Source organism: Rhinolophus ferrumequinum, chromosome 8 (genome assembly GCF_004115265.2).
Source record: "Rhinolophus ferrumequinum isolate MPI-CBG mRhiFer1 chromosome 8, mRhiFer1_v1.p, whole genome shotgun sequence".
Classification (NCBI taxonomy): Eukaryota; Metazoa; Chordata; class Mammalia; order Chiroptera; family Rhinolophidae; genus Rhinolophus; species Rhinolophus ferrumequinum.
This window is the reverse complement of record NC_046291.1, coordinates 18,480,001-18,502,618: the sequence shown is the minus strand read 5'-3', so window position 1 is coordinate 18,502,618 and position 22,618 is coordinate 18,480,001. Positions and strand designations below refer to the sequence as shown.

At 43.6% G+C, this 22,618-nt stretch overlaps 1 protein-coding gene and 1 pseudogene across 4 annotated transcripts in view; both read left to right on the top strand.

The window, feature by feature from the left end:
• Positions 1–5,428: 5,428 nt before the first annotated feature.
• LOC117026208 (60S ribosomal protein L32-like) lies at positions 5,429–5,849 on the top strand (annotated as a pseudogene).
• A 13,938-nt stretch (positions 5,850–19,787) lies between these two features.
• Positions 19,788–22,618, top strand: part of SMARCAL1 (SWI/SNF related, matrix associated, actin dependent regulator of chromatin, subfamily a like 1) — a 53,878-nt gene continuing 51,047 nt past the window's right edge. For 2 of the 4 annotated variants that reach the window (XR_004423655.1, XM_033111982.1), the window contains exons 1-3: positions 19,788–20,056; positions 21,190–21,226; positions 21,625–22,508. Coding sequence is in view for 3 of the 4 variants with exons in the window: in XM_033111982.1 (XP_032967873.1) it covers positions 21,683–22,508 (826 nt within the window). In the remaining variant the exon portion in view is untranslated. The remainder of the gene's footprint in view (positions 20,057–21,189; positions 21,227–21,624; positions 22,509–22,618) is intronic. The other 2 variants (XM_033111980.1, XM_033111981.1) reach the window with 2 other exon arrangements.

Here is a 22,618-nt window from a genome sequence, read left to right as displayed (position 1 = left end):
TGCTGCTATTTGGAGTCCAAGTACAAACACAGTTGTTACCCCTGTAGTCTCTTGGTGAGAGCTATGGAGCGGGGGGCATCTGCTGTCTTGCTTTCCAGCGTCTATTCACCTCATCTTCATGACCATCCCCAGTTCTTTCTGGGATATCACGCTCTCCTCCCCCACTCCCAGCTCATGTCTTCAGGTGGAGTTGACTCATCCCTGGCTCAGAGGTGCTACATGTGGCCTAGACTTAAACCAATCATTGCAGCTCATTCTCTGTACACAGTAAGTGGTTCAGGGATCAACATGTGATGCAGTCAGACCAATAGACTATCATGAGATTTTGCTAGAAATACTGGGACAGCAATGGCTGTTATTTTCCAGACAGAACATTGTAGAAGACATTATGGTTGATTCTCAACTAGCCATTCTACCCTACTGGATTGTCTAAGCAAGGGGTTCTCAACCTCAGCACTGCTGACATTTTGGACCACAGTTCTTTATTGTCAGGGGCTGCCCCATCCATACTGGGATGTTTAGCTGTACCCACTAGATGCCAGTAGCACTCCCCAGTACATTTGTGCCAACAAAAAACTGTCTTTAGCTATTATCAAATGGCCCTGTGGGACAACATCTTCCCTGGTTGAAAACCACTGGTCTAAGCTAATCCTAGTAATTTTATTCCACTTGTCAGTGGTTGGTTGAGGAATGGGCAGGAAGGGTAATTCTATTCCACAAGATATTAGGAGTCTTCGAGGAGATTCTGGGGGAACATTTCCTTTTCTGAAGAAAGAGCTGGAGGAATAGGTAGTTTTAGTTATTTCCTGCATTGTGTAGATATGATGCTTTGAATTTCAACAGCCATTATGTCACCATAAGGGAAGCCATTCTGAGAGAATTGGTACTGAAAACAAAAGAGTAGAAAAACTTCCTTCTTGATGACTTTGTTGAGGCACTTAATGAACCAATCTGGATCTCACTAGGTCTTTGGACTTCGGGTGTGAGGTGAAAGATTTCCTTATTGTTTAAGCTAACTTGTGTCAGTTTTCTGTTGACTGCAGCTCGAATTATCCCAACTGACGTAGACCTCAACATGAGTGTATGTAACGCTGGGAGTTTCTGGATGTTCTTGTGATCACAAAAGGAAATCATAACACTTGAGTAAATACAGAGAATGAAGAGCTGAGTGGAGAAGAAATGTGTTTTAGTGACAGGGGTTCAGACATGTGAGACAACACATTTTCTTTGCTTGGCTTTCATCCATTACAGTTGGGTTTCTGTCCCTTGCAATAAAAAGTGACCTAACTGATACAGGTGAAATAGGAATCGAGCTTCTAGCAGAAGAAGGTCACCTCAGAGCAGACAAAAGACCTTTGGTACTTTGGATGTAAGTACTTTGGATGTATTCAATTTAATCTGAACCCTTTTGGCTGTGTCTATACCAGCAACTAAAGTAGAAATGAGGCACCACCCACTCTCCCCCAGCTCATCTTTCCCAAATATAACAAAATACTTCAGCCTAAAATATTAATGAAATTAAGGAAAGTATGGGCCTCAAATATAAACAGTTGTCACAATTTCAAATTCCACTGACTCATTGTAGATTTTGTCTATATGCTCCATGCATATATTTGATCATATTGGAAGTTATTGGATCTTTACAAGGAAAGAGTAAAAGGAAACTTTTAGATATATCCTATCCCACTTTCTCATTTAACAGCGGAGGAAACTGAAGACCAGAGAAGAGATGATTACTGAGGTCACACAGTTAGAAAGCGACAGAACCAGGGACCAGAAGCCACGTGTCTTGACTTTTCTACCCCTGTTCCTTCTCCCTCACCTTACCTACCTGACTCTGGGTCCCATTTTTCTAAAACAGCAAATGCAGAGATTGGGCACTTGGCCTGGCTTTCCTGAGGTGCTAGAAGCTACTCTCCAGCATCTGAATCTCATTAGTGGCACCCACAGAACACACACATTTTCCTGGAGCAGCTGTGTCAGCAGCTCTGGAAAGAACTGGGACAGGCGGGACCCTCACCTCGGGTGGGACAGATGGCCAGTCTGGCGAGGCTGGTCCGGTCGCCTGCTCTCCTTCAGGCTGAGTGGGAGCCAGCTGGATGCTGCAGGGCAGAAGGACTGGAGACAGCAGTGTGGGAGAATGGGCCCTCCCAGTGGCAGGAGGCACAGAATCTTTTGTGCCACCAAAAACTGAATCCAAATTTAAGCTGACACACAGGTGGAGTGGGTGGGCCTCTGTGATTTGATGGGTTCTCTAAGGTTCTGGTTGCCTAAAATATCTCCTCTACCCACCTGCCTAGGACACCCTCCCTTCTTATCAGGCCTGCAATTCTTACCATTAGAGTCATGAAGGTTTTAGATGACAAAGGATGGAGCATGTTTGCCAGTAGGTCACTGTTAAAGCAGGTTTCCTGGGAGTAGAAGGGAGGCCCTTGTGTCTGCTTCTTGTAGCAGCACAAAGAGATAATACTGCCAGGTGCTCAGAGAAGACAAGAATGGCCTACTTTACAACTTTGCCCCCTACTGAGACACCAGTCACACAATTCATTCATGCCCATATGGCCAGGGCCTTGAAGAAATTAGGCAGCAGGCTTTAATAAAAATAAGGCAAAGAGGCCTACAAGCAAAGTATCATATTCTGCCTTCTTTGCACTCCTGTTTAGGTTTTCTCTTTGTAAAAGAGAAATCTGGGTCCAAGTTGGAGAACTTTTTTCCTTGTGCTCACTGCAGCCAGACATCAGAGCGCTTCCAAGCCCTGCAGGGCTCTCCAATTATTGTTGCTGTCCCCTAAATTCTTTTCCATTTCTTCTTGCCACCACTTCCCCTTGGCCAATCCCAGAAGGAAATTAAAAATCCTAGCATGCACTTGAGAAATAGAGGGATGAAATGGTGGGGTGCAGGGAAGGGCAGTGGGAGAGATTCATGACCTTGTTGATTGATTCTGTCCACCCCAGTCCGACAGGTGTGAGCCTTTATCCTGCTCTGTCAGAGGCTGGGGTGAGGGAGAGAGACCACAGGGAGGGTCAGAGGGAACAGTTGCTGACAGGAAGAGCCTGGCAGGCGGCAGAGTGATTAATGATCTCAGGTTCAGGGAACACAAAACAGTCAAAGGAGGGGAGGAAGTTGAGCTAAGAATTTATAGGCTCTAGCATGAAGGGAAAGCTCTCTGAATACTGAAGACATTTGGTGTAGGCCTTATTGGGTGGATCAGGTGAGTACCTCAATCGGGTCAGATCATGTACTCATTCATTAACAAAGAACACGTGGAGAGGACTGGGAGAACCGGATTGAAAGAACAGATTAATGTCCAACCATTCTGTGATTGTCTTATCTGGGCCAGACACACCTGGTGGGAGAATGGGGAGGGGTTGTCCTTGGAACAAATGGGTAGTCCCATTGTCAGTCATCCTGGCATGAATTTAACTGGATGCTAGTCATACGGATATAAGGAGGAGGATTTGCATTGGGAAGAATTTGTTCTGGGGGGGGAGGGGTGTAGGAGAATATATCTTCTGTTGGTGCCTCAAAGCCGAGAACAGTGTCCCCAGAAATTTCTGGTGGGAATGCTTGCTGAGGCAGGGGAGCATTGCCCTTTGTCAATGGAAGCAAGCCAGGAGCCAAACAAGGCAACAGACCTGAAGGATGAGTCTGATACAAAGCAAGAGTGTGGATAACTCTCAGTTTTCATGATTTCTTCCATTAATCCCAGACTGAGAGAAAAGTCTCCTTAAGATTTACAGGCTTACCTCAGGGATGCTGTCTCGCTCAGGGAAGCGGCTTAGACCCAGCCTTGAGACCCAGCAGCAGAGCAGTGAGCAGCGTCCCCTCCTTGAAGCCAGAGAAGGAGATGAGTGGCTGTCCCAGAGCAGCTGTACCCAGTAGGAACAGCATGAGGATAGATGGCTGGAGCAATAGCTCAGGAGAAGACAAAGTGAAACAACCTCACGGGCTTGTTTCCTTGACATGGGTAAAGCTCTGGGAAGCTCTCTGAAATGGTTTCAGGGTCTCAGGGGATGGAGAGTTCTCAGCTCAGGCCACTCTGATTTGAGGTGCTTTCTTTCATAAGGTCCTCCTTCCCCTCAGGACTTTCCTGCCTAAGTGACTTTACCCCAACCCTCCCAGTGTCTGGACCAAAAGATGCTGGGTAGGAAAAGCCATGTGAATCCTGGGTTGTTTTCTTTTCCATTGTCCATGTTGCCAGGCGCACAGCTCAATTTTAGGAACCACAGGCTTATAAGGTCTGGAAGAGAGGTTAGAGAATGTCTGGCTCAACCCTCTGATTTTATAGACTTAGAGGCATCTAAGTGGTAATATCTGGGTATAGAGGGCATCCAGACTTGTCCGTTGGCAAAAGGGCACTTTCTGCAAGTAATATCAGAGCATCACCCTGAAAAGGAGGTGAGTCCTGTGGCCAAGTGTACAGGCTCAGACATAGGGATTCAAATCCTAGTTCTGGCTCTGCAACCCTGGGCATGTTATTGATCTTTCAAAGCCTCCATTGTCTTGTCTATAAATCGGGACAATAATGGCAGCTATTCACAGGGAATCTGTTGAGAATTAAATGAGGAACACCTGTGTCAATGGCTTAGCGCTCTGTATGGTACATCAAAGATGCTCCATGGATTTCAATTATTTAAAAAAAGCTTTTTCTCAAAATGTGCTAGAGTTGGGATTGATTTGCCTTTTTTCTGCTTCAAAGTACATGTCAGCTGTAACCTTGCTATTTTTAATATCAGTCATTACCAATTGATGAGAATATTCTTGTTGAAGCTCTTGACTCTCCCATTTCCCTGCAACTCCAGTGCTTTTTCCTGTATCTCACAGCTTCCGTTACAATACTCTAGGCAAAAGGTAATATTCCAGTTATCTATTGTTGCATAACAAACTACCCTACCGTTTAGTGGCTTAAAACAACAACTGTATATGTTACGTATAATGAGTTTATGGGTGAAGACTTGAGCAGGGCTCCATTCATCTTCTGCTCCACATACTGTTGACAGGTTACTTGGTGATACTCGGTTTGCAGGGGCGCAAACAGCTACAATTCTGGACTCAACTGGGATGGTCAAATGCTAACGCATAACCTCTCCAGCATGGTGGTTAAGGTAGTCAGACTTCTTACATGGAGACTCAGGACTCAATTAGCCTGTGCAAAAAGAGTATGACCTCACCTCAGAATTCCCAGGCTATCAGTTCTTCTACATTCTATTGGTCAAGCAAGTCACTAAAGCCAGATTCAACATGAGGAGAATTAGACTCCTCCTCTCAAAGGTAAGAGGAGCCAAGAATTTGCAGCCATATTTAATCTATCAGAGTAATGAGAGCATACAAAGCAACATTTTTAATGGAACGTACAAATCATTGAGGAAACAAAATAAAAAGAAATACACATGGCTTCCTCTGTGCTGCCCACGGAGGTGGCATTCATCTTCTACTTGGTATTATGGCTGCCCTCAGACCACTCACGAAGCCCAAGATCACAAAAAAGAGGACCAAGAAGTTTATCTGGCACCAGTCAGACCGATATGTCAAAATTAAGAGTAAGTGGCGGAAACCCAGAGGCAATGACAACAGGGTGCGCAGAAGATTCAAGGGCCAGATCTTGATGCCCAACACTGGTGATGGGAGTAACAAGAAACAAAGCACATGCTGCCCCGTGGCTTTCGGGAGGTCCTGGTCCACAACGTCAAGGAGCTTGAAGTGCTGCTGATGTGCAACAAATCTTACTGTGCTGAGATTGTCACGATGTCTCCTCTAAGAACCGCAAAGCCATTGTGGAAAGAGCAGCCCAGATGGCCATCAGAGTCACCAATCCCAACGCCCGGCTGCACAGGGAAGAAAACGAATAGACAGCTTGTGTGCACATTGTGTTTTAATAAACCATAAAATTCTTTCAAAAGAAAAAAAGAAATATACATGAGTGTTTATCCCCTCTGTGGATGGAGAAACTCTCTAAGCATAAGAGGATTGAGAGAAACCACAAAGGAAATTTGATAGAGTTCACACTTCTGTATTTCAAAAGCATTGTACAAATAAATAATAAAACTGAAGCCACAGAAAATAGCTATAACATATACTAGGTTAATATCGCTAAGGTAGAAAATTGATGCAAATCAATAAGAAAAAGTTAAGTCCAATAGAAAACTAGGCAAAGTAAATGAATGGGCAATTTCCCCCAAACACGAAATATATGTGACTAATAAATATGTGGAAAATAATCAATTTCAGTCCAAAAATAGAAATTAAAAACCACTATGAAAAACTTTGTAACCTCTTTGACTTGGGCTGACCAAACATACTCTACTGGATACTGGCAAGAATATTGGGAGACAGGCAGGTGTTCTCAACAAACTTCCTGGAAATCAGCTTGATAATATATATCAAAAGCTTTTAAAATGTCATTGAACAACTAAAAAGTCTTTGAACAACTAATGCTGCTTCTAGGAATTGATCCTAAAGAAATAATTATTAGAGTGCACAAAGATTTAAATACAAAGATATTCATTGCATATTGGACAAAATAACAAAAAAATTGAAATAAATCTAACAATAAGGATTGCTTAAATAAGTTATGATGATATTTGCACTGTGTAATACGATACAGCCATTAAAACAAGGTGAAATACGCCACTCGCATGGAATATTTTCACAATATATTGGTAAGGGGAAAATATGCAGTATGATTCCATTTTTGCAAGACAAAATATATTTATTTACATAGAAAACAAAGTTGGTACCAGACAAATATCATTGCTTGTGCTACTCAAAGCCACTTAAAGGTGCAAATCTACTGACTGTTTCAATGTGACTGTCACGGGTTGAGTTGCGTCACCCCAAAAGATGTTGAAGTTCTAACCCCCATATCTGTGAATGTGATCTAATCTAGAAACAGGGTCTTTGCAGATGATCAATTTGAGGTCATTAAGGTGGCCCCTAATCCAATAAAAAGAGGAAACTTGGACACAAACACACGCACACAGAGAGAATGCACCATGTGAAAATGAAGGCAGAGATTAGGGTGATGCAGCAAAAGCCAAAGAAAACCAAAGATTCCAGCAAACCAGCAGGACATAAGGGAGAGGCACAACCCTCGGAAGGAACCAACCCTGTGGACACCTTGATCTTGGACTTCCAGCCTCCAGAACTGAGAGTCACTGAATTTCTGTTGTTTAAGCCACCCAGGTTATGGCACTTTGTTATGACAGCCCTAGCAAAGTAATACAGAGTTCTGACCCTGTCTATCAGAGGAGGCTGCCTGGCCCCAGTTGACACAGTCAGTCTTTTTGGAACTTGGATCTGGGACAGTGAAAGACTGAGCCACTAAGACTGAAAAATCATGGAAGCTCCAGAGCAAACAATGTAAACAAGAGGACCACCTGTGAACTAATGAATGAGCAAAGGAAAGTGGTCTTCAGAGAGAGATGATTGGAGCAGGTGGAGAGACAAAGCAGAGATGCCATGGACGGAGGCCCAAGGCCTCACAGAGCCAGAGAGCGCAGTCTTGGTGTCCATTGGAGTTTAGTTCCCTTGAGGCCCAGAGATACTCTGTACCCTGCAGGTTTCCCTGGAGCTCACTGCAGCCTTTAATAATATCGTTGTGTTTGGATCAGCCAGAGTAGATTTCCATTCCTTACGACTCAAAAGGCATTGATGAGAGCAGTCAAGAAGGATACATAGCAAATGTCAGCACTGGCTATTTCCAGATGATGGTTCTTATTTCATTCCTAAGGCTTACCATAGTTTCTAACTTTTCTACAAGAAACCCATATGATACGTTTCTTTTTTTTTCAAAGCTAACTAAGTTTATTTATTCAATCATATAGCAAACAGTTATTAAAAGTGTCCTGTGTACTAAGCACTGTTTAGACTCTAAGGATGCAATAAACAAATCCTTGCCCTGTGGAGCTAAAGATAAAGAAATTGATTAATAAAATATATAGTATGATAAATAGCGATAAGGTTATGGAGAAAATAAACGGAAGAAGGAGATGAAATTGTCAAGTGAGGTGAAGAGTTTTAATTTTAAATACAGTGATCAGGGAAGGTTTCCTTGAAAAGGTAAGTTTGAACCAAGACTTGAAGGAGGTGAGGGAGCAAGTGATTTAATGTCTGGGAGAAGAATGATTCAGGCAGAGCAACCGACAAATGCGAAGTATCTGAGGCAAGAGTTTGCGTGGAATGTTCAGGGAAAATCAGGGTGGCCAGTGTACCTGTGACAGAATGAAAGAGAGGGCAAAGGCTAGGAGATGAGGTCAAAGATGGAAAGCGGAGGTGGGGAGGAAGGCACACCATCTAGGGTCTTGTAGATCATTGTGATGATTTTGCTTTTTTGGACTATTTATCAATTGGCGTGTAGCAAATTATCTCAAGACATAGTGGCTTAAAACAACAGCAAACATTATTACCTCACCATTTCAGTGGTTCGGGCTTGAGATTGCCATCAAGATACCGGCCAGGGCTCTGTTGTTCATCTGAGGGCTTGAGCAGAGCTGGGAAATTACTTTCCAAGGTGGCCCACTCACATGGCAGGCAAGCTGGGGCTGGCTGGTGGCAGGAGGCTTCAGCCACTCACCATACGAGCCCTCCATAGGGTTGTTTGAGCATCTTCATGACATATGGACTAGCCCCCTTTGTGACCCCAGACAGAACAAGGTGAAAACCTCAATATCGTTTATGACCTGGCCTTAGAAGTCATATTCGACAAACAATATTTTGAAATATTTTATTGGTTATACACGTCAGCCCTATTTAATGTGAGAGGGGACTAAACAAAAATGTGACTATCAAGCAGCAAGCATCATTGAGGGCCCTTTTGGAAGCTGGCTACCACAGTTATTCTATTTAAATGATCATTGCCAACATGTGCAAAGACAGACAATTTGCCAAATTCAACTGCATCCCACTTTGAAGGGTTTATCTAAATATAACCACATTGAGGAACCAAATAATCTGCAATTCTGGCTTCCAAGGGACCTGATCTATGGTAGTCAGTCTTTAATCTGTAAATCCTGACATGTTATTTGTCTCCAGAATGAAAACATCTTACTAAGATTCTTCTGTTGTAAATAACAGCCGTCAACTTCAGCTGGCGTGAGCACAGAGAAATGGAAATGTGCGGACGGATTCTGTGGTGTCTCATAGAAACCATAGAAGGACTGAATTGCCGAACCCCAAGAAGGGTAGTAAACAGGATCTGGAGACCTCTGTACCTGCAGTACAGGGTTCTTCTCTAGGAGTTGCTATAATGTGACTCAGCTCTCACAGCGCAAGCTCATATCTCAGTTCAAAATGCCAAGTCCCTGTGAAGGAGCATCTGAAGGGCTCGAATTGGGTCAGGTGTGCCCTACCCCACCTAGACCAACCCCCCATTGTGGGGGAGGGGGTATGTGATACAAACTGCACAACTGAGGGCTCACTTTGAGTATTGTATGGAGGAAGTACCCCGAGAAGAGTGAGTCTCTGTGAGCTGAGAAGCCACCCTAAGAAATATTTACTATCACGCTGGTAGAGGTATTGTATTCCGATGGTCACTGTTGAGATTTGCTTTTTTGCATTATTGTAGAGCACGTTTGTCTGTATTTTTATGTAAAATTATTTCATTATCATAGCAAGCAAAATGAACAGAAATTCTTTCATATCATCTAATATCCAGTCTGAAAGTGCTTGATTATCTCAGGGAGTTTTTTGTTTTTGTTTTTTTACATTTAAAATTTCTTGGTTGTCATTTAATTTTGTTACATTTAGTTTAATTTGATTCACATGTTAATTGTTACTGTAGCTCGGGATCATCCCCCTCTCCACCCCCCCCAGGGAGCATTTTGGGTCGATCCAGTGATGGACAGAGGTCCCCTTCCTGGCAAGTGGAGGCTGGGACCTGAGCAGCTTGCTCTTTTGCAATCTGTGGCATAATCCTGCATATCCCCTCCCCCATGCTGCGCACAACTTTCAAATGTCCCAGTAGATATCGATAGGTTTGGCAACTTATTTATAATCATCAGAGCTTCAGAATGTAACTTTGCCTTATACGTAAACAAAAGAACTTTCTAAAGGCTTTCAATACACACTAAGTATACACTAAGAATGGAACTACTACGTATGTAAATTACAGGAAGATTATACTTTATTTTGCTCAATGCTTTACCAGGAGTTGTTCCCTATTGTAGGAGATCACAGTCCCTTACACCAGTGCTTCTGGTGGTAACAGAGTCTCCAATGTCCCTGTACTAGTCTTCATTCATAGCTGTCACATGTGTGGTAATTGCACTTTTAGGAACTAGCATCTATTTCATTATGTCTCCTGGTGTAGTCTTCCTTTAGCTGTTACCTATTGAAGTACACCCTCAGTTCCATTTCCTAGCCTAGAGGCTTTCAACTCTAAGCCTCTCTCAGCTCGTCTTCTTATCATGCCCAAAGCAGACATGGAAGTCTCCAGCGGCATTTCCCTTAGGATAATGCCTGACATCCAGATTTGGAGTGGGGAGGCTCAAGAATTGGACCTGGATTTTCTTAGCAACCCTGATATTTGGAGGAGAGGATGAGGAAACGATCCTTTGGGTCACAACAGAAAGGGAGCCAGCTGGAGCTTACCAGGAGGAAATGTTTGTTGCCTCACTCCTGCCACCACTGCCACCGTGATTGCCACCATCCTCACCACCCACCTTCATAACAAAGCTCCTAATTCTTAGGATTCAACTTACATTTCCCTAGTGGCTTCACTATACCAGCCATTTTACCCGGCATCGTACAAGCATTGAATTAAGCAAGGAAACTGAGACTCAGTTTCTACAGTATGGAAAAGATGCCAAGAAATCTTCCTAGAGCCCTCACCCTGCTTCTGGGAAGGGCCAAGTGTCCTTTCCAAGTTCAGGCAGAGAGAGGTCCCCTTTCTTTCCCTTCTCTTTGTCTCTTTTTCTGCGTGTGCAGCCTCAGAGGAGAAGGGGATTGGGAAGAGTTCTGGCCAGATGGCAGGGTAATAAATGAATCTGATTTAATAATGTGTTGCTCTCCTCTTAATTAAAAGGCTTTTCCCTAAATGACTTGCTGATCACACAAGCAGCACACACTGGTTGGGCAAGCATTGGGGGCGCCAAGGGAAATCTAGACTGAGAGGAAGAGTTGGATACAGAGGTCCCAGATGGGCAGATGCAGCCCACCCCACATAGGCCGGGTGGGCCAGCTTCAGGACCATTCTCTCTCTTCATGTCTGAAATGTGCTTAATCCCATGACAGAGCCTTGGGGAGCTGGTTCTTCTCTGGGCGCTGTGTTTGTCTGGAAGCTGACTTCACCATAAGGCTTTTGAATTTCTGGGATCAAGATATAAGCTCCATTTTATCTGACACGTGGCTTGGCACTCAGTTTCCCCAAAGTCCCATCTGGCCTTGGAAATGGTTAGATGGCCTCTGGACCATTTTGCATACGTAATGTTACTTATACACTTGATATATTGGGGCCGCTTGGCAGGAGCGGTGGGGGGGGCACCCATTGTTTCCAGCATTGTTGGAACTGTAGTTGTAATCAAATGATACTCTTTAATAAGCTGTCTATGTCTTCTGTACAATATAGTCCCTGTGACTAAAATCTGTTTTATAGCAATTATCATACAGAGGCATATTTTCAAAACCTCAGATGTAGTTAGAATGTGTTATTGATAAAGTGTTAGCTAAAAATTTAGATTTTGAGTTTGTTCATGAGGGATTAGTTTTGTTAATATTGATACGCCGCTGCCCCCCCCCACTTTAATTGCAGTTGAGAGTTAGAGATGCCAAATTCAATCTAAGTCCACATAACACCCCCCACCTAGGGATTCCTGGCCCTCCCTTATTCATTCAGACTTGTTGAAAGGACGCCAGATTCTGGACAATATCCTGTCCATCTATAAGTTTCTCTCTTAAACGTTATTTCATTTAATTAACCAAATTTTCCTCAGTGTTTGTAATTCCGTCCAATTGAATCATCCTTGTAATCACCACCTTCTGGATGTCAAATTCCTACCTATCCTTCCAAGGCCAGTTCAGATCCCACTTCATTGGCTTAGCCTTCCTGGTTCTGTACTCTTTGTATGCCCATCCCCCAGCACTCCAGCCGCAAGAAGCTCACCAATCCCCATAGCAATTATTCTTTTTGTATTCTGTTTTTGACACATGTCTTCTCTCTTCCCCTAGACTTAAAGTTCCTTGAGACAAACTTTTTCTTTCTAGTGTTTGTATTCCACTCCTGGACAACAGCATCTTGCACACAAATAATAAAGACTGAGTTGCAGAGGCTTCGTATTTTATTTCATCCATCGGCTATTATTTATCAGTACCACACTGTTTTCATTATTATAGCTTTGTAGCGTATTTTTAATAAGAACAATGGAATAATAACTTACTATATTCCATGCGATAAGGTAAGAGCTTTCCATTATCTCATTTAATCCTAACAGGAAGTCTCTGGGATGGGCACAATTATTTCCATTTTATAGACGAGGAAACCAAAATATAAAGAAAATAACTTACTTTAAGACAAATGCAAAGGGCAGAACAGTGTGTATGGCATGTTACCACACATAAAAAGCATGGAAGGACAAAAATGTTCTTACTTAAATGTGCATGAAAAATATCCATAAAAATATACAAGAAAGCAATGGTGCGGGCTGCCTGGTGGGGAGGGAATAAGGTGACCAAGAGTCAGGGACAGGGGCAGGGGCAGATTCAAGTCTTGCAGGCACTGAAGCTCCTACAATTTGGGGGGTGGGGAGCTTTTAAAGAAAAAAAAATAATACAAAATGATGAATACGGAATTAGGTACAGGACCTTGAACGGCCCTATGCAAATAAAGATCCCTGAAGGCAAAGCTTATATAACTTCACATTAAATCCGCTCCGGATGGAAGTAAACAGTTCACTGCTGAGCTCTTGCATGTATATGGAGTTTGAATCACGTGAATGCATTGCCTATTCAACAAATGTATAGTTTTTAAAATTAATACTTTTAAGTGCCATCTCTCCAATGGACAGCATGAAACAGAACTTCTACATTTTTCAAAAGCACATAACTTTTGATTTGTTTACAGCAGAGAAGGATGTGCCTGCAGCAAGCTGGAGGGGGCGATGAGAAGGAATTCTGGAGTTGTCTGTTTAAGGCAGGATGGGCAGCGGAAGGGGAGGATTTACTTCCACCCTGCAGAAGTAGAGACTCGTGCTGGAAGTCTAAAAGGCTCGAGTATGTAATACTTACTGAACTACACACCACTTGCTGTACAAGTAGGGTTAAGAAGAGAGACCCTGCTCTTTCAGAAGTTTACAAGAGAAAAAGAAAATAAAACCTGAAAGAATATTGAACTGATTGCTAAGAGGGAGCTGATTTCCTGGAAACAAGTGCTGGAGGACCAAAGAGGTGAGTGGACTGGATGCTAATGCTGTTTCCCAAATGGATCTGATGGCCCGTGGTTTTCTATTATTGCATCCAGGAGTAGGAGGTCCCTTCCTGTAAACTACCTAGAAAGCATTCATTCTCTTAACCGCTCAATTAGGATAATTTATCCTCGTGATGAATGAGACGGTTCCCTCTCCCGGACTTAGTCTGCGTGTGCCTCTATCTAATGCAGAGGTAAATAACTCTGTTTGTAGCAGGTGGTCAACCTCCTGTCCTCACCACCCTAACTCCTTAGCCTGCAGCTTGCAGCATGTCTCCATGGAAGGAATTGATCACAAGCCCCTAAAGTCAACAGAAACATAAACTAGCTAGCAGCTCCCGCCATATATCTTTCTCCTGTGGACAGGACAAATTTGACCTTGGAGAGAATTTGGAGTGGACCCTAAGGAGAATCTTCTGACAGTAAGAAATGTGAAATACTGGAGTCAGGGAAGGAACAAATGGCCTTTTCCTGTATCCATAAGAACCCCACACTTTGGATGGTTAGTTAGATGCTGTCTTAGTTACAGTGGAGACAGGATGGAGCCCTCAAGGTCTCTTAAATCTTCCCCTTCTCTTGAAATTCCTTAACAATTGAATGACCTTTTGTTTGTTTGTGTCATGTTACGTTTTATTAGGGTTGGAGTAGATCCCCTTTCTTTTTCTTTTCCTTTTGAAGTGGGGAAGACAATTGATGGCCATATAAGTAAAAAATCAAACATACGAGAGTGGGGAAAGGCTAGGGACAGGAAATATAAAGCGTTTCACTTGTACTCTTTGAGAACTGAAAACCAGGAGCAATTCAATATACAACAAACTACTAAAAATGGCTTTAGTTCCAAGATGTGGGCAGGCTGGATATGGGGTTCAAGGAACAAAGAGGAAAAGAAAGAATTTAAAAAGTAATAAATGTAGCATAAAATTAAAAAGAAAGGCATAAAAAGAGACAAAGCATAAATATAGAGAACGTAGAGGTAAAGGGGCTCAGACAGGGACAGGTAACCGTAACACTGACTGGCTTTCATGGACTGTTACGTTCCCCCTGGTGGCCTTCAGGGATATTGCACCAAGCTAACGACAATCCAACGTTAACTTTTCCCATCTGTAGACACAAATGGGGTGTCACCACTGGGGCAATTTCCCGTGGGATGGATAAAACTGTATCAAGAGGGGGCCGGCTCTGTGGTTCAGGCGGTTGGAGCTCCGTGCTCCTAACTCCGAAGGCTGCCGGGTCGATTCCTATATGGGCCAGTTCAACTCCTCCAGTCCCCCAAGGGATGGTAGGCAGTGCCCCTGCAACTAAGATTGAACACGGCACCTTGAGCTGAGCTGCCGCTGAGCTCCCGAATGGCTCAGTTGGTTGGAGCGCGTCCTCTCAACCTACAAGGTTGCCAGTTTGACTCCCACAAGGGATGGTGGGCTGCGGCCCCTGCAACTAGAAAACGGCAACTGGACCTGGAGCTGAGCTGTGCCCTCCACAACTAAGACTGAAAGGACAACAACTTGAAGCTGAACGGCACCCTCCACAACTAAGATTGAAAGGACAACAATTTGACTTGGAAAAAAGTCCTGGAAGTACACACTGTTCCCCAATAAAGTCCTGTTCCCCAATAAAATCTTAAAAAACAAAAAAACAAAACTGTATCAAGAGTAGAATCCTGAGCACAGTCTGGTGACTCTCCCCTTGCTGTAGGAACTTCTGGATGAAGAGTAGGAAATAGAACATCTGAGATGGAGTTTGAGCTCCAGTATTATCTATATCCTTGAACAAGCCACTTAGCTCTTCTTTGACTCTGATTTCCATCAATTATCATGAAAGAACGTAATTGTTCTCATGCATACTTCTGTGAAGAAGCTGCCTAGTATATTACAAAAAAAAGCAGTTCATAAGAAAGTTCAGTTCATTCTCCCAACTTTCTAAGCCACCTTCCTGTCCATTGGGAGGCGGGCCAATGGGAGGTGAGCCATGGGGCTCTGAGTGTGTGTGTGTGTGTGCTGGACTCATACATTCAGGCTTCCTGAGAAGGAGATGTGGTTCTGAAGTCTCTCTCCAAGCATCTTTCCGAAGTGACAATCCAGCCAGGCCACCGTCATCTCTTCTTCAAACTCCTGCCATGGCTTCCTAACAGTCCTTCCCGTGGGCCCACTTGCCTTCCTCTAGGGCATGCTCTATTCAGCAGCAAGAGCAGCCTTCTTAGGACACACATCAGATCACACCATTGCAGCATGAATGCATTCCAGCGCTTCCCACAGCTCTCAGAACGAAATCCAAACTTCCTTTCAGAGCTTGCAGGACCCTGAAATTATCTGTCCTACTTGCCTCTCCAGCTTCTTCGTCTTGTGCCCCTCTCTTCCTCTCACACCACCCTGCAGCCACACTAGCCTTCTTTCTGTTCCTCAAACACACCCAGCCAGCTCTTTCTTGCCTGAGTGCAGTGTGCTGCCTTTGCCTCCGGTTCACAGCCCTCCGCCCTCTGATATTTGCATGACTACCTCCTCTCTCCCATCTGATCTCAGCTCCAGTGTTTCCCCTTAAGGAGGCCATTTCTCACCACTCTGAAATAGTTCTTCTTGGGCCCTCTGATTAGGTCCTTCAAGCCCTTATCATTTAGTTTATTTGTTTCCTTTTTTTTGGTCTGCCTCCCCAGCTAGACTATAAGCTTTATAAAGAAAGGGTGAAATGTTGGGGTTCTTATTCACTGTTACAACAATATGTGGCCCATAGTAGATCCTTGAATTGTTGTTAAATAAATAGATGAATGAATGGATGAATACAGTGGAACTTGACATATTGGAGGAACAGAAAAAAAATGAAAATTTTACAGGTTTAAGAAAACTGGAGCCGGGTGTCAAGGGGGTGCTTTTGGCAAAGGATGTGCCAGCTGTCTCAGTAGAAAATGTGCCAGATTTGTGAGAGAGGCTTGTGAAGTAATCACAGTCACCAAGACCAAACAGAGACATTAAGACGCTTGGAGAACCCTCCCACCGAACTATGGAATGCACCGTGTAGAAATAATACTGGAGTTTCTGTCTTTATAACGCATTTAGAGTTGGGAGGCGGGGAGGAGGCCTAGGGGAGGCAGATGACAGTAGGGAGAAAAACGGAAGTGTCAGACTCAACGCTATTAAATTCATCAGAAAGGAACAACCACTCAGGAAGGTGAATTTCTTGGCTTATAAACTTTCTCATTGCTCCTCTGTGCTTTGGATATGCAAATACCGGGCCCACTGAAGGCACTGAGGAGAGCAGAGCCACCTATTCCTTCCAAAGTCTTGCACTTGCTCCAGAATCTGACCACAGTGCTCTGGATGTAATCAACCTGAGTGCCGGCGTGCCCTTGAGGAGGCTGTCCAATCTCCCTCCCCAAAGGGCTGCCAAGCCCTGTCGGGGGAATCAGAAATGGAAAGAGGGAAGCCCCGCACCTACATTGCTAACACAGAAGCTCCAGCGAGAGGGACTTACATCTGGTGTAGCTGCCCAGACATACAAGGGCAAGCGTGCAACAACTAGAGGTGTGTTTAATTAGTGTCCAGAACGAGCCCTGCACTGCAACTGAGTTTCCCCATTCCAGCAGGCCTCTCTGCCTGAGGTGTGACATCGGGCCCAGCTGACTTCTCCGGGTGTGTTTTTATACTACACAAAAGTGCTCTCCATAGACTAGCAGCTGATCTGGCCTCTATGGTCTCACCTCTAAAACCAGATAGTCTCTGAAGTCTCTTCCAGCTGTAAAATTTGATGTATTAATATATCTGTGAATCATCTATCTATTGTATCAACGTCTATTTGTCTGCTGCTCAACTGAGTCCTGAGCCACTGATAATAGAAGTGGACTGTTTCCACGGTTGTCAGATAAAATATAGGACACCCAGTTAACTTTGAATTTCAGAGAAACAACAAACACTTTTTTAGTATAAGCATGTGCCATGCCATATTTGGGACGGATATCTTGGGACGTTAGCTAAATCTGACAATTTTAGCTGCTTGTCTTCTATCCTGCAAATACTGTAACCTTTTCAACGGATAGGAACTGCGTCTTAGGCGTCTCTGGAATACCTTACAATTGTGTCTGCCAGGTTTTTGGATTTCACAGACTAAACATTATTGGATTCTTTTGGAGGGGAAAACAACTTTTTTACCTTGGTAAATAAAGGCATTTATAACCATCACAACTTTACTAAAGAAAAGCCAGTTAAACATTAAAAACTATGAGACAAATTCTCGTCATTTTATGTTAACTGTATGTAACGATATAATTGTAATTTATATAATTTTATAAATCATTTAAATATTTTAACTTTACAAAATACTCATCACGTTGTCCTTTTGTTTAACTATTTCTAAGGCAACCAGGTGACACTTCAAACCAGTTTGGGACTGCCCAGCTGATCCCCTGGGAGCTTCAGCTGTGCACTGTTTATTTGAAGGCTTTGCACGACTTTTTGACTTTTTTGCGTTAGCTGCCAGGAAGCTCCAAGTTAAACTGGAGCTCAACTGCTCCAACTCTCCTCTCCTCTCCCTTCATTTCTTGGCTCCTGTGCTTTCTTCCAGGTCTTTAAACCTTTTAATGAATGAATTTTCACCGTAAGTTTTCTCAAGAACTTCGGAAGTATAGAAATTATTTTTTTAAAGCCTTGCATATGGTAAGACCTCAATAAATGATGCTGTTGGCAAAGCAGAGATGAATATTGAGTGGTATCCAATTAGTTTACTTTCTGAAGGTGTTTTTGTTATTTTTTTTTTTTACTAAATTCTTATGTAAATTTCCCATTCTTAGAAATTTACAGCAAGAAAGGTAATCACATCTTTTAGTTCAATTCCAGACCTACCAAATTGGGATTTGGGGGATACGATTCATGAATCCATAGGAATTCTAGGATCCAAGGTCCACTCATCCATATGCCCTTTTAGCTATACCATAGGGCAATATATCATTTCACAGGTGAGACGACTGAGCAGAACCAAATGAAGTGACTGTCATAGGAATTGATGGCAGGCATGGGTGAAGTGCACAGCACCCAGCTTTCTTAGCAAATTAACTGATTCTGTGGGAAACAGGAAGGACAGGAAAAGTTGTCCATCCTTTTCTGTTCATATTACATAGTGGGAAATGGGTGCCTGGTGTAGAGAAATGAAAGACCTAAGAAGATTTATCTCAAATAACAGCAACATCCCTCTCCCATCTGCTCTGAGATTTCACAGTTCACTAAGCGCTTTTCCCATATCATCTTGCTTTGAGATTCTCACAACAAGATTTAGCAAGATGGTACTGTTTTCCATCTTTACTTTACAGATGAGAACAAGGCGGCACAGTCACTGTGTTTATGTGGCCAGTAAAAGGGGTAGAGCTGAGATTTGAACACTTTCTAATATTAAATGTCAGCCAAGTCCAATAAGACAGGCCAATATCTTTGTTATTTAAAAAAAAAAACAAAACAAAACTGATTTACTGGTTCAAAAGTTACACAAGTTCTATATGATGATTATAAGAAAATTCAAAGAATTCAAAAAACTATATATTCCTGATCCTGAAGAGTTTGGTAAGTTTTTTAATTTCCTTCCCAGACCTTTTTCTGTAAGTTTACATACTCTTATAGGTAAGAAATTTTTTTAGTGGATTGAACTATATACATTGCTGTGCTTTGTTTTTTTTCTTAACAATATGTCTTGACCATTTTCCAAAATCCTTAAGTAGAGATCTACCTATTTGTTTTTAAATAAGCTATGTATGAAAACAAAATAGCATTCATATGTAGACTGACTATAGGGGAATATTATATTTACCACCAATGTGTAAACTGGAGTTGACTGTGGAAGGAAAAGGGTGCTAGTGCTCAGAAATGGGTTAATCTGACTCCGATAGTATCAGTTTACTAATTTTGTTCTTGGGGGTGGGGGGAGCCTTCAGATTCAGGATCACGAATCGCCTAACAAGGCCTTGAAAAAGTTATAGAATAGCCCTTAGTTTTCCCATCTGTAAAATGGGGATACCAATAATGTGTGTTCTATAAAGTTGTAGTGAGGGTTAAAGGAGATGATTTACATTAAATGCTCAGAACAATGCCTGATGATGACGACGATGATGCCAACTCGCCTTTGTTCCTGAGATGGGAACTTAAATTGCAAGGTTATCAACACCAGGAATGGATACCCTAGGGAATACTTTTTATTATCAACTACCAAATCAGTCTGGCCGTCTGCGATGCCTTCTGCAGACCGTTCTGACAACGAGACTCCAGTTTTGGAAACCTCAATGTGCTGGGCTTAAGCTTTGGGGGAACCGAGGACTACAATTCCCAGGGTGCGTCCCTTCAGCCTCGCCCCGCCCACGACTATGCGTCGTTCCAAATGCTCGCCAGGCTCCTGGCCCAAACTACAAATCCCAGAAGAAACTCCAGTACTCATGCAGTCTTCGGGGTCATCACTCCTACGTTTTGAGGCGTAACTGTGGTCACGTTGCACGCTGGGAAGTGTAGTTCCTCGGTGACCAAGCACCCTTCCCCTTTGAGGCCCAGCCGCTGCAGTAAAGCTGGCGGACTGATCGCGCTCGAATGCCGGTTCCTAACGGTCCACCGGAAGCGTAATCTGGCTCGGACGGCCTCTGGAGACGCGCCTGGATTCGGGGTCCGCGGTGAATGTGGCTCGCATTCTAGGCCTTACCGGGTGAGAAGGGAGACTGGGAGGAAGGCGGACGAGACCAAATGCCATCCTGGAGCAGGGAGTGAGCCAAGGGGAAGGATGAATCCAAGTGGAGATGATACTAAGGGATGGAAATGGAGCGTGGCTCTTCCTTACTGCGGGGCGGAAGTGAGGCGCGCCCCCCAAATGGGGTAGAAACAGAGGTCCCAGCAACCGGAGGAAGAGAGGCCTCCGTATGGTGCAATGGCTTTATGGTTTGGGGCTAATTAGTGGGACTTCATCCCATGGTCTTGCTACCCCTGGCTAATGGAAGCAGTTGCCGCCTCAGGCCTTAGACCTGGAGAGTTCGGGGCTGCTGGAAAGCCCTGGTGGGAAAGTTACTCAAGGAGCTTCAGGGCTTCATCTGTACCCCGGGAATAAAGCCTTTCCCAATCCTTTCCTAACTGCTGCTGGTTGGAGGAAGTGGAAAGTCTCTGGGGATATTGCTTGGGGTTCTGGCCAAAGGGAATCGCAGCAGGAAGGAAACCTTTGAACCCTCAGGCTCCTCAGAGGCCTAAAGAGTGCTCTGGAGTGCCCCCTATGTCAGCATTATAAGCATTACATGCTATTACATGGGTGGGGGCTATTTAGTCTGAACCAAGGCAGCCAGAGAAATTGGTGTCCAACTTCCCTGGTTCTAGAATATTGCAAAAGTGGCTCAGCTCATAGAAAAATGACTTGAGTAAAGAAGCAGGCTACAAAACACAACGTATATAATCATCCTATTTTGTAATAAATACATAACATCTTCCAAATACGTGGGATGTGTCTATGGATATGAATTGAAAAAAATCAGAACCATACTGTAAACTCTGAACAGTAGTTACTGATGGATGGTGAGGTTACAGATTAATTTTACTCATCATTACATCTTTATGTAGCATCTGAATTCGTAACACTGAGCATGTATTACTTTTTTTTTTTCCCCCTTGTTTTTCCAAGAGTCACTGGGTTGCTCCGTACTAGTGCATTTTGGAATGCAGGCCGTAAGGCCAGCTGCGCTCTGGGTTGCAGCTGGCCACCTGCAGATTGGTTTGCCAGGAATGATAAGAGGATTGACTTCAAGGGGTGAATTTAGTGTGCAGTCTGCGAGGCTAATGCTTTTTTCCTTCTTCCAGGTTGGGAAGAGTCTATGTTAGCAAGTATCACACCATGGTATGTAGTTGTTTTGATCCATGTCGGTCTAATCCATGTCCTTTCTAGTTTGAAATGTTGTTTTTCTCGTTATCTGATGGAATTAGGTTCCACTGCATAATTTCCTTGGGATCTGATAACACACTTTGTCTAGGGGATAAGAGAGAGAAAAATATTGCCACTGAAATACTGCTTCAGCTTTGGATTCGATCTTGCTTTTTGCTCTTTGTCAGGGTCGTTGTTTTAGTATCTGTGTGTGTGTGTGTGTGTGTGTGTTTGTAATTATAAAAGAAAGTTTAATATATCCTTTTGTTCTCCTTGTGTATTTCCTGGGACAAAAGCTTTTAAGATCAAGTTTGGAACAGAAAAAATAAATACATTTCATGTGTATTTCAATCTTTTTTTTTTTCCTTCCTCAGCTTTTGCCACGTTTCTGATTAAAGATTGCCGTTCCTGCATAAGCATTTCCCTGTTAAAATGTCCTTGCCTCTTACAGAGGAGCAGAGGAAAAAGATTGAAGTGAATCGACAAAAGGCTCTGGCCCGTAGAGCCGAGAAATTATTAGAACAGCATCAGAACGCCGGCTCAGGCTCCTCCATTACTACCCACCCTTCCCAGTCCAAGCCAGGCGCTTTCCAAAATCTGCCCAGGGATCCTTCTAAGCCAGTGAGCCATGGTGTCATTTTCAAGCAACAGAATCCCAGTAGTTCATCTCCTGGTGACCAAAGACCTCATAATCCCCACAGTGTTCATGTTAGTACTTCAGAGCAGGCAGAAGGGATGTGGAAGAGGCAAGAAGAGATGTCCACAGCCTGCCCACACCACAGCCCACCAAGTCAAATGCCTCTCACTGGGATCTCCCCGCCATTGGCACAAAGTCCTCCAGGAGTTTCCATCCCGCAGCTCTCAGGTTATGAGTTAGGTCAGAGTCATCCTCAGGCTTCACACGGGACCAAATCGACACCCTTTGCTAACACAACTCATGAGTCTTTGGCCAAAGCAAAGAGTTCCCAGGATACACCAGCTTCTTCCTCTGGACAGCTTCCCAAGGATCCTGAATTAGAGACCACGGCCGCGAAACCCTCCACTTCCGGGCAGAACATTTCTGATGTCCATTATGGCTCAGGGCAAGTGACGCCCAGAACAGAGGGAAGACTCCAACAGAAATTGGGGGCCTCACTCCCCAAAGCAGTAAGCTCCCAGGAGGGAATATGTGTCAGGAATGGAGACCGTTTCCAGGTGCAGATTGGATACAATGCAGAGCTTATTGCTGTGTTTAAGAGTCTGCCCAGCAGAAGATTCGGTAATGAGTGTTCATTCAGTCTAGTTCTGTGGACGTTTTGTTTTGTTTTCTATTTCTAGAGTCTCTTTTAATATAGCAGTTCCTCATATATATGAAGAGGGTTCATTGGC